This window comes from Nicotiana attenuata, unplaced genomic scaffold, assembly GCF_001879085.1.
Source record: "Nicotiana attenuata strain UT unplaced genomic scaffold, NIATTr2, whole genome shotgun sequence".
NCBI classification, from domain to species: domain Eukaryota; kingdom Viridiplantae; phylum Streptophyta; class Magnoliopsida; order Solanales; family Solanaceae; genus Nicotiana; species Nicotiana attenuata.
Window position 1 is genome coordinate 256,124 of NW_017670887.1, and position 13,255 is coordinate 269,378.

Genomic DNA, 13,255 nt, shown 5'->3' on the forward strand with positions numbered 1-13,255 from the left:
TAAACTAAACTCTATGCACTAAATCATCTACTATATAAGCAAAGGACACAAACTAATATATGATTTATTTAAAACTCTATTAAAATTGAATAAATAATTTTTTCATAATAAATACTATATCCAAACCAAACCAATAGTTAATAGTATACACCCCAACATCGAGAACTATCAGCTCATTTTGATAGTCGATTCAAGAAGAAGTGAGATTGCTGTCACACTAAAACAATGGAGAAGGTACTCTATCCGTTTCAATTTATGTGGCGCAGCTTGACTTTGGACGTAATTGAAAAAGAAAAAAAATGATTTTTAAAATTTGTGATTTCAGAGATGCCATAACATTTGCATAGGTACAGAATTTTTAAAACTTGGGATCTTAAATATGTCATAATATTTTTGTTACTGTAAAAACTTTTATTTAAAGGATAAAATGAGAAGTTTAGATTAAATTACTTTAAATATAAAAAATTATATCATTCTTTTAAAAAAAGATAATAACAAGAAAGTATTACATATAAATGAAATGGATGGAGTATTGTTTGTAAACCCAAAGGCTAAGTGAAATCTATTCTTCTCAAGTATTAAACTGTCAAGAAAGCAGAAAGAAACCAAAAGAAAAAGAATAAAAAACAAAAGAGATTGATCAGCACGTAGCATCAAACAGAGGGGACAATCCTTTTGACATGTCGCGAGTTGATTGGCCCCAACCATGTCAATTTCCTTGTACTCTTTCCCCTAGTTTTGGTTCCACCGCAGCTCTTCCCTTTCTTAGATCTACATATTCATATTATACTTATAAAAGGTTGAGTTGAAGAAGAGTCCCAATCACTTTCACATTCTACAAACAAAAATTCCTTAGTCAACTAATTGTATTATATTATCGGTATATAAAATTAGTGTTCAAGATCTCGTCTGCTTGTTTGCTTCTTGATGAGGAGATGGGGAAAGGTTCAGTGATAATCTACATCACAATTGCTGTGCTCCTCCTACTCCTCATCTCTCAATCTCCTTCCAACAAAGCTGGTAAACGACATGGGCATCGCCGCCTCAAGCTTCGCTCCAACTTCACTTTTGACCAACATATTCACCATGAACATGAACGCATTCCTTTTGACCCTTTAGTGGCTAAAATAGAGCGACATCGTGAGGATAAGGAATGGGAGAAGCAGTACATTGACACCCACCATCCAGAATTACATCATGAACATGCTCCTGGTGAAGAATCGCAGCCTGAATGGGAAGACTTTATGGATGCTGAAGACTATCTTAATGATGAAGACAAGTTCAATGTCACCGATAGGCTTGTGTTGTTGTTCCCAAAGATTGATGTTGACCCATCTGATGGCTTCGTGAGTGAGCATGAGTTGACCGAGTGGAATCTTGAGCAGAGTAGGAAGGAGGTGTTGCATCGGACTGAGAGGGAGATGGAGGTTCATGACAAGAATCATGATGGTTTTGTCTCTTTTTCTGAGTATGAGCCGCCCAGTTGGGTTCGCAATTCAGGTCACTTTCTTTTTGCTTCTGTTTTGTTCTCTTCTTTTTAATATCCTGCATTGCTTCTTATCAGTTTATTTTGCTGCTGTGTCATGTTACTGTTTGTTTAACTATAAAGTCCTTGCTTCGTATTTTGTCAAATCTTTACCTGTTTTTACAATAGGAAGGAACTCTAGTCTACTATTACAATAGGAAGGATCTCTAGTCTACTATCTTAGGAGGTTGTTAAAATTTGTATCAGTAACGGTCTCTCAATTGACTGTTTCCATCGTTGCTTATCTTAGACCTGGTGAAGCTGTTTCATAGGATATCAAAGTTAGATGTAAGGTCAGTGATGGGTGTGGCGTGGTCGCATGGGGGGTGGGAGGCATTGGTCAAACGGTTTGAATAAAGGGCTCCGTGGATGCTAAGTATTTCACCTTCTTCAATTGATTTATGGCCTATATTTAAGGTCACAAGCACGTTATAGGTCAACTGCCTCGAAGCAGCTACCCCTACACCTGATGTGATCCATTAAATTTGTAGTAACAGCTTGCTGAATATGATAAATTGTACCATTCATGTTCCCCAAGTACTACTGCAGTTTACATTGATTGAAGAAACTTTCTAGAAATTGTTTTAGGCTTTTGCTTGGATCTCTCGATATGGTGAATACTTGAATGCTTACCTTTTCATGTAGAGCAATTGGTATGTCATTCTCTGGGCATCGTCTGAAACTTTCTAGAAACTTTGTACTTTTTGACACAAATCCTTGTTTGTTCAATCTTCATTTAACAAAGAATATATTCCGCTCCTTTTACTTTATTTCCTTTGAGAAAGGCTTGAAAACACTAGTTTAAAAATAAGATTCTTATGTTGAATTGCAGAGGTTGTAGATTTTCGTTTTAATAAGCTTGATATTTCTTAACCCTTTCTTTGTTTTCTTCTTTGTGGCTGAATTAGATTCGCCTCACATTTTCTCAACTATATTCTTTCTTTAGGACTCCCTTCTCAGCAAAGTCCTATATTTGCTTTAGGAAAAGGGTAGCCCGGTGCACAAAGCATCCCGTGTTCACGCAGGTTCTGGGGAATGACAACCTAAAGTCCTATATTTGCTTTATATCTCAGAAAGACAGAAAAGAGAATTCTTCATTAGCTAGTGGAAAAAGAGAAAGATGAGGATACTCATTGCGTGATTTGTTCGTTTTCTACACAGATTCAGTGTCCTTTCAGTGGTTTCTGAATGACTCCTGAATATGTTATATGCTTGACTACTGTGGGCATGCTGTTCACTTTCTTCTTTTTTGTTTTGGGTGCATTTAACATCAAGAGCACAAACAAGTTGCTTCTTATTTTGCTTTCCAAGTCTTTCTACTTAAACTTGAATCATTTAAGTCCATTCATGGGTTCCATTGTTTCGTGCTGTCTACGGCTAATAGGGTTTCATTACTTATAGAGAAGCCATTTTTTGGCCCATTGATTTAGTAATTCACCGCAATCACAGTGTTTGAAGTGCATATCTGTTCCCTTTCTAGATATATTTCATGCTCTCCCTTACTCTTTGACAAATTTTGATGTGGTTATGCTGCAACAGATAACAGTTCTTTTGGATATGATATGGGCTGGTGGAAAGAAGATCATTTTAATGCATCAGATGTAGATGGAGATGGACTTCTGAACATTACTGAATTCAATGAGTAAGTTTCTACTAGGCCTGGAAAATCTTTTACTAACCTAAGCTCCTTTTCTTAGTAGTTCTCTGAACTTCATTTGATGATTTCATCTCATCCAATAACTTTTTGCTTTCTTGTGATCTCTTAGCTTTCTACATCCCGCCGACACCAGAAACCCCAAATTACTCAACTGGCTATGCAAGGAGGAAATAAGGTTCAGCAAATTTGCTGCTTTAACATTTTTCTTAAATAAGAGCTTCAATCATTTTGCTGCTTTTTTTTCTCGTGTATGATGGTCTATTTTACCTGTTGTTAATGTGCCAATGCTATGTGTTGTACCTGCCATCAGTTGTTCTTTTCATTCGCTCTTTTGTTTGGTGTCATGATTTTTAGAGAGGCTGGGAAAGTTAAACAGAATGATATTTAGGAACTTTCAGAAGAATCCATATCAAGCTCAACAAGGCATTTTGTATGTTCATTTCTACTGATCCGACCATTTTGACATCGAATAATCTTTAGATTCCAAACGACCTAATTAGCCCCCCCCCCCCCCTTCCAACCCACACACACACAAAAGATCAACCGCTCTTTCCTTCCTGTACGCTATTCCTTGGTATAACTGAAGTTCAAAGTCTTCTCTGCTCTAGTTTTTCACTTTTTTGGATAACTTGGACTTCTTTTCCCTGTACCTGGTGGTATCAAAACGTTGGTATGTAGGGATATCTTATCTGTCCCTCCAGGAAAATGGATATCCCCAAAAAAGATTTTAAGTTGAATTTGTTTTATTCATGCTCTTCTCAAGGACCCATTTTCTGGGGAAAAGAGTTGCCTGTACGACATTTGCCTTGATGACTCTCCATAAGTGTCGGAAGAAAGCCATACTGACCCCTTCTGTACCAGAAGGTAGGAGTTGGTCATATTATACCTACCTAATTAGCCAAACCCTGAGATCAACAGATCCTTCTTCCTGATCCAGAGCAATTAAAGAGGCACTCATGTTCTTCTCGGAGATCAGTTTCTGGCTCTCTGCCTTGATCCAGTATTTTGAGAACAAATTTTCTCGCTGAAAATTTCCTGTCATGCGCAAGAGGTTTGCCTTGTTATCTCCCTCTTTAACTGCATCCCTACTATTGTTGCTGTGTTTTTTGTTTCCTTACAATCACTTCTTACTTTGACTTTTCCGTCAACATATCAATTGCCCTCCTTGCTGTGGCATCAGTCTTTTATGTTAATGTCATCTCTGCTAAACCTTGTTGTGTGCCATTTTTTCAGCTTCTTTTAGCAGCTTCAATGTCCTCTTCGGAAGTTTGAAATTTGGATCTCATTACCTGTGATAATTATTTAATCTGCTTTGTGTTATTTCTTTGTTTATTCTCTTTTGCCTATAATTTTATGACCTGATTTTATTGCCCTTTGACTCCCTGCTTTGGAAAGAAGGAAAGAAAGAAGGAAGAGAAAGGGAGAGATAACAAAAAGAGAGAGAAAAGGAAAGATGGGAGAAGCTCTTTAATGTTTAAAAAAAGCATGGTAGCTATCAAGCATCTCGCAATGTCGTTCAAATGGAAAGTTATAAGTTTGTTTACTCGGTTGAAAAATGGGTACAAGTTTAGGTGGCCACGAGGTCGTTTTGCCAATTATATTAACTTATCTACATGCCAGAAATGACTTTGACCTTTTAAAGTGGTTTGAGAACCTAAACACATATCATCGAAGTGGATTCGCCAATATTTTTGAGCAAAGAAAAAAGTGGATGCTAAAGGAAGATAAAACATTTGGAAGTTTATGCACAACTCTGAAGTTATGTTGCTCGGATCCTTCAAAATCCTTGCCCCATCGACACAATTTGGGTATGTGATGTACTTTTAAGGTTTTGCACCTCTCAAGCACAAAGAGGAGAGAAAAACAAAAGCACCCTGCTAAAGTTTTTCACAAAATTAGCGAAAGAGTTCTTCAAACTTACGCTAGAAGAATGTAAGATGAAAAGAAACCTCACCCACACGTTCTTTAATCTCGCAAGATTGCAAGTAAGTGTTGAATAAAGGAAGAACAATGAAATAAAAAGTAAATCACGTTTTTGAAGCAAGAGCGTAGAAAAACTAATCACCAATGTTTATTGTGAGAAAGCACGAGAGAAAATATATTATTAGTAATCTGTTAAGGGTTTTACAGTAGCCCTATTTATAACTATATACAATACATATTCTACTCCTATTCCATGTGGGACAAGGGTTATTTATATAACTATCTAACGTTCCCCCTAAAGCCGGTGTATACGAATTATATGTACCGAGCTTGTTACATATGTAACTAATACGATGACCAGTGAAATACTTGGTGAAAATATCTGCAAGTCGATCATTCAACTTTACAAACTTTGTAGCAATATCTCCTGAGTGTATCTCTTCTCTGACGAAGTGACAGTCAATCTCAATGTTTAGTTCTCTCATGGAACATCGGATTTGATGCAATATGAAGGACAACTTGATTATCACACACAAGTTCCATCTTGCTGATCTCACCAAATTTTAACTCCTTGAGCAAATGTTTGATCCAAACTAGCTCACAGGTTGCCACAACCATTGCTCGATATTCTGTTTCTGCACTAGATCGAGCAACCTCATTCAGTTTCTTGCTATTCCAAGATACCAAATTACTTCCTACTAAACACAATATCCAGACGTAGAGCGATTATCATAAGGTGATCCTGCCAAGTTAGTATTTGTGTATCCAACAATTTCCTCATGGCCTCGATCTTCAAACAATAATCCTTTGCCTGGAGCTCATTTTATATACTAAAGAATGCGGACAACTGCATCCCAATGACTTATCACAGGGATTATCCATAAACTGACTCACTACACTCACAGGAAAGGAAATGTCAAGTCTAGTCATGGTGAGGTAATTAAATTTATCAACCAGCCGGCTATATCTTGCAAGATCGCTAAGCGGCTGCCCTGTCCTCGTAGAAGTTTAGAATTCGGATCCATAAGAGTGTCTTGGGAATCTTGGGCCTCAATTGGAGTAAGGCTAATTAGTGTAAGCATTTTAAATTCGTAGCCTAATTCTCCAAATCCATTGGCATCTTCGTGAGCCCAATAATCCTCCATTGTTGTAGGAAACATGGCCTCCACTTGTGCTAATATAACATGGCCTCCACTTGTGCTCATCTAGCATCACGATTTGAGCTTGTATATTCATTAATATGGCTATGGATTTGGTCAACTTATCCTGGGTGCTTTGACTACATCTATGACCAAAAAATATAGATTGATTGGGTATATTTGATTTTGGTTTTTGGGTTAGTCATGTGTTTGTAGTTTTATAAAGTATGATAACATTTTGCTATTAGACGAAGTATCTTATGAAAAAGATATTAGGTGTCTGTAGAATTAAATTTTATTAGTTTTTGTTAAATAACTTTAATTAATTAATATATATATATATATATATATATATATATATACACACACACACACACACACACACACACACCCTCTGCTCTCTTGAATGGAAGAATAAATTACTTAATTGAATATAAAGTCTCTATAAGGAGGGATACAGTAACTTATGAGATTAGAAAAATGTACATAAATTCAAGAATACGAACTTCTCTTTATGTCTCTTTATTATACACATGTAGTTATGGGATCATGCCAAAATAAAGGAAAGGTTTTGCCTTAACATACCTTATCACAATCTATCCAGTAATAACTTTGAACCCGTCTCATTGCACCTTAATCTACAACAATAATAATAATACTATCGTCAAGTTAGAGAAGGTACAACTATCGCACAACGAACAATAAGCTTATTTTGTAATAAAACAGGCAGCATCTCCCCTATAATATTTACTTTCTCCCATTTCGACATAACACCAACAACAACAAGAACACACCAGCAATAACATGTATACCTAATTTTCCAACCTTATGTCCATCACATAATACCACAAAATAGCCCACACACCCCAATCAGTTCATACACAAAACAATAACCATAGTAGTGTCAAACAACCCGAAAATGTAACGACGAACGACCAACCAACGAACCTGCCATTATGTGGCGTTTCTCCACAACCTTTCTCCTCCCAAACTCCATAAAAATATTAGCAAAATATACAACCCAACAGTAACATGAAACAGCCCGCAAAACAGTCCCACAAGTTCAGTAACTCAAAACGGATTTTTCAGTTTACTAAAACACGTTTTGACTTGTCTTTTCTTTCAAATCGAGTAACACAACCAATAGTACATAATTAAGCCTCGGCCACGAATTCAACTTTATGAAATAATTTCACATCCTGCCAACAGTGATGCAACAAGAAACAGCATACCACTCTTCGAATCTCGCTAGGTGTAGTCTTTACGATCGAGTTACAACTCATAGAAGCATAGATAATGGAAGGAGAAACATAAATTTACCTTGGACTGAGTAGAACCCACGAAACTTAGTCCTTATTCATCCAAAGTCAGTCCCCCAATGCAGCTACAAGAAGGAGAAAGAGAAACTAGCAAGCTGTCCGGGGATTTTGCTACTAGAATCACATCGTATTACCCGAAATTACCTAGGGATTGTGTGTGATTTTTGGGGAGGAGTTGCACAGATTCAATCAGATTTTGTTGTTCTGAAAAATGAATGAAAGAAGTGAGTTAATAAGTCCTTAAAAATCCCCTCTTCGCTGACTTTAGGAGCTTATAATTGAGGCCTCTCCTTTTGGCAAATAGGTGATTCGCCTACTTGTCACGTACCATTCTGCGCAAGCTTGCAAAAATGCGAATATCTCTCTACTAAAATATTGTATCAATGAATGATTTAAACCATTGGAAACTAGACTCATAGATATTCAACTTGGTAGGTAGATCATCTCGTAATTCCAAGTACATTGGGAGAAATGCTCAGCTACATTTGACCTAATATTCAGCATATTTATGAATGTAACTTGTGATGATCTTTTTGCAATCTTTTGTCCCACAACTCGCTTGACTTCAAAACATAACACACGACTATCATAAGACTAAAATAACTCATCACATAACCTCCTTATCATTTTGAGAACCCTAGTCTCACCCCAAAAGTACATGTTATAACATTCCTAACTTGTCGACTTTCGACGAAACTTATTTTCTTCAATTCGTTTAGCTTCTAAGCCTTCCAACCCTCTTGGTACTTGCAGTTCATGATCTTAAATATTTGTAAACTCCAAGTTAACATGATTAAATTACTTTATGTACTTTCAAGTATGACATTTCTTAGCTTTCTTCAATTGACTTGCGGCGTACTTTTACGTACGAAAACATGGGGCTTAACAAAAAACCCCTCCGGGACTTGAGCTCGTCCAACTGGCACGGTCTAAGCAGGGACCTTCTCCTCTTGCTAGATCTGAGGCTCTGCAATGGGTGCTGCTGCATGGGCTCTAGGCTAAGCTCTGCCTCCACCTCTGGCTCTGCCTAACCCCTGGTAGTGGTAGCAACCTGGGCTCCGGCTCCTAACTAGCTGTAGATGCGATGCGTGTCCTAACCATCTGTGAGAACACAAGAATAAAGTAATTCAAATTCAATGATAGAATAAAATTGCAGGATCGAGAAGGAAAGAATTGGAATTTTTCTAAAGCTCTATAGCCTCTAGAATATCAGTAAATATGTCTCCATACCAATCCTCCATACTATACTAAGCTTGCTCATGACTCGTGAGACCTAGGCGGTGCTCTGATGCCAACTTTTCACGCCCGAAATCCCAACCGTGTGGCTATGAGGGTGCCTAACGTCCACATGCTTAGGCAAGCCAATATTAGTACACAACTAATCATTTCAATGCAAAAGTCGATATCTCTGTCGGTTGGCATGCTTGACAAGTCTATAGGAAACACCTCTGGGAACTCACGCATAACTGGAACTGAATCCATCGAAGGAACCTTTGCACTAGAATCATAGATGTAGGCCAAATATGACAGACGCCCTTCTCGACCATACGCCGAGCCTTCATATAAGAAATGACCTTACTAATGGCATGACCAGGAGTCCCTCTCCACTCCGATCGAGGGAACCCTGACATGTCTAATGTCACAACCTTGGTGTGAAATCCAAAATAGCATTATACGGCGACATCTAATCCATGCTCAAAATCGCGTCGAAATCTACCATATCAAGTAATAGAAGGTCCATCCTAGTCTCACAGCTCCCGATCATGACCAAACAAGCACGATAGACCCGATCTACCATAATAAAATCCCCAATGTACGTAGACACATAAGTAGGAGCCCTCAAAGAATCATGAGGCATAACCAGGTTTGAAGAAAAATAGAACGACACACATGAATAAGTAGAGCCCAGATAAAATAAAGCTGATGTATCTCTATGGAAAACCGAAACAATACCTATGATGGCCACATCGGACGACTAGGCCTCAGGTCTAGCTGGGAATGCATAGAAACGGGGTTGAGCCCCACCACTCTGACCTCTACCTCTCGGTTAACCTCTAACTAGCTGGCCTACACCTCTAGCGGCCTCACCACCACCTCTAGCTACATGAACCCCGCCATTTGTTGGTTGAGCGGGTGGTGGAGCAACCATTGTCGGAAATATGCACGTGAACCTTGTTGTGGTACACTGCTTTGGATTCTAGTACAGTACCTCCTGATATCATAGGTACCTTCACATTGTAACACTCTCTCGGCTAGTGTGGCTGCTGAATCTTAAACTGACCCTAACTATCTAAATAACCACCATGATAGCTCTGAATCGGTGGTACACTTATGGGAGCTGAAGGTTCACTACACTATAGGCTAGCTGCTTAGGACAAGACTCATAAGAACCACGACTGACCGAAGCACCGTGTGATGTCTAAAGTGCTGACTGGATTGTCCTGATAGGATGGGCTCTACCAAATGAAACCCGCCCTCCAGATAAGGCATCACTGAAACCACCAAAATGACAAGGCCTCTTCTCAGATGCCTCCTCTCAACCCTGAACACAAACCCTCTCGATCCGTCTAGCAATCGCTACAACCCGGTTGAAAGAAATATCATTCTCAGTCTCTCAGACCATCTATAGCGTGATACCATAAGTAAGGCCATCTATGAATCTTCGTACCCTCTACCTCTCAGTAGGGATCAAGATGACCGCATGGCGTGATTGTCACGCCCCGAACCTGGGGAGGCGTGGCTGGCACTCGGTGCCGCACTGGCCCGAGCGAACCACTCTGTAACTTATTTGTTTTTCTTCTGTAACTATCATGGGAAAACATGGCCACAACTCATAATGAATAACTACAAGTGGAAAACAATGTATCACTGAACCATTTTTCTTAAAACATGAATACATATGGGCTATTAAGGCCTCTGACATACTGTACAAAATGAACCTCTGTCTACAAAGCCTCTACAATTATTTGGCATCAAATGGGACGGGGTATAGGCCTACCCATAAGCCTGTAATAAAATTCTAATACGATGACTCATAGACTCGGCTGCGCTCCGAATGAGGTGGAGTCTTACCGATCCTTCACTGAATGCCAATCTCGTCTACTATGAGGGCTCGTCAAACGGATTATCTATGCCTGCAGGCATGAATGCAGCGTCCCCACAAAAGGATGTCAGTACGAATAATGTACCGAGTATGTATGGCATGTAAATCAGTATATAAAGGACATGGAAGAAACATGGAGTAAAGGACTCAACCTGTAAGTCTAGATAGTTCTGTAAATCATGAAATATTTATAATGTCATGCATATACGTATAAATGTCATGTAATGCATAGGTCTGTACGTACATAACATCATCAAGCTTCTGAGGGCATCCCATCATATCATCTCAGCCACAGTGCAAAATCATCATCGTATACCGGCTGATCAGGTAGTGATGCGTATATAATGCCGTAACCTTTTCCCATATCCCATATGCATATATACGCGTATATAACGCCGTCTGAGTCATGGGTAAATACACATGTATAAATGAATGTAATACATAATAAAGTAAGTCAATATGATTTCTTGAAATGTTATGACACCCATGAATAGAAAATACGGTAGTAGGACATATGGGGAATTAGGAACATAGGCAACCTTAGTACTTCTAAGAATAGAATTATTTCTAAAACTTGCGTGCTTGCTCGTTTCGTTGTATCATATCGATCATGCCAAAAAGAAAGAAGTGATAGCCTTAACATAGTGACTTCTGACATGTTCTTACGCAACACTTAATTTATTTTCTTTAAAATAAGCAAACTCAAGTTGGTTTCCCCGCCTTGAGTTTGAAAGGGGCATGTTCAAAGTAAAGTGTGAACTTCATTTGGCATGTTGAGATATATTTTCCCATAAAATGGCTTCCTTGACGAAATCCTTTTCTCTCTGTCTTTACCTTGAATTACTGAAAATGCGTTTAAAGATATTTTCCTCCGAAAGGTTACTCCCCATGAATTTCCTTTTCAACACTTAATACTCCAAATTATCACCAATACACTATCCTTATAACCTATTTTTCACCTTGTGCTATTTATTACATGCTTACTAGAAAAATACCATTATCCCGTTTCTCATCCATAACAGTATTATTAACACACTCAACTACAATAATTAATCCAAATAAACTAAAAGAAAATCGTCTATTATTCCAAGAAAAAAAAAAAACACGTTTCCCAACACTCAAGATTCACATCATATGAGAAACCCCCGATCCAAATTAGAAAATTTAATTCCAGAACTTCCTTGAACAATTCAAAGAGACTTTAAAGAATAGGAATTTTCAGACCCATCTCAAAATTCGGAAATTAAATCAAACACAATGAAAAAGTGATAAATTTAATGATAAAAAGGGGGGAAAACAATACTCTACAGGATCAAGAAAAAAAAATGGTTTACGTGATAAGGAAAAACTATAGCAAATTTGCCTACTTACTCGAGAAGTATATGTGCATCAACTAATGAATAAATATGAAACGATATCGCCAAAATTATAGAAGCTCGTAAAAGAAGCGTACAACACTCTAGCCAGTAGTAATAAAAACAGTAACTTCTACTACCAATATGATGACAAGTTAACCATTTAAGGTATATGAGTCATGTAGTGCAAGTATATGAGTCACTTAATGCATTTGCATGTGGCTGCCACGTGGGTGGGGAATTTTAATCCTATCCAATTTATTAGTTAATTAGGTAATATTTTTTTACCCGGTAATTAATCAATTACCCGTATAATTAAGAATTGTCTCAAATTACTTAAAATTCTATTCATGTTTAATACACTTTATACACCGTACTATTACGGTCATGTGGTACCATATAAAATTAATATGTGACTACTATTTTATTAAAACATCCATGTCGAAATACATATATTTTCTCAACTTTTAATTTTCCTAATCTCATATAAAAAGTACAGATTTTCGTATGCTTTATTTTAAAATGGTAAAAAGATAGCCTTCTTTCCTTGTGCGTAAATAATTTCTATCTTTACAATAAAGAAAATCTCATAAACTTTCTTATACTATGAGTATAGGTTAAAGCAAGATAAATATAAATTTTTGGATTTTGAAAAGGTACAATTTGTACCAAACGCTCTTGTTCATGGAACATGAATAGCAATGTAATTCACTACTTAAACAAAAATGAAACTCACTGGGAGTGGGCTTCTTTTGCATGATATTTGTACGGATTCAATTGTAATATATAAATGAGTTTTACATAAATTATAGTACTCCCTCCTGAATTATATGTTTCCTACTTAACAAGGCACTAATTTAGAGTAAGAGCTTAAATTATCACCATATATTAATAGACGTTAGTAAAAAAAAATAATGATCTAGTAAGTTCTAAAGATGGTGAACCTGTTTAATACAAAACCGGGTTAACAGTACCTTGTTAACAATCAAATATCAATTAAATATTAAAGAAGCATCAAAAAACTTATGGAGAAAACTTTCCTTTTAAAGAATAGAAGTTCGAGAGGACACAATTTCAAAATTATACTTATAAAACTTTTACGAAAATACTTCACTTAAAAGAAAATACCACACTAACATAATATCTAATGGTATTAAGGTTGTAAACTTACAAGGTCTCATAATAATAACGTCTTATACCCTCTATAATCTCCTAATAGACATAATCCAATTCG

The 13,255-nt window shown here is 37.2% G+C and overlaps 1 protein-coding gene across 1 annotated transcript; it reads left to right on the forward strand.

Moving 5' to 3' along the window:
- The first annotated feature begins 739 nt into the window (after nucleotides 1–739).
- On the forward strand, nucleotides 740–3,451 carry LOC109244222 (calumenin-like). The gene is made up of 3 exons (XM_019411279.1): nucleotides 740–1,500; nucleotides 3,065–3,167; nucleotides 3,292–3,451. Exons 1-3 carry the CDS (start codon nucleotides 936–938, stop codon nucleotides 3,434–3,436), a joined length of 813 nt encoding a protein of 270 aa, XP_019266824.1. The 5' UTR covers nucleotides 740–935; the 3' UTR covers nucleotides 3,437–3,451.
- Nucleotides 3,452–13,255: the final 9,804 nt, after the last annotated feature.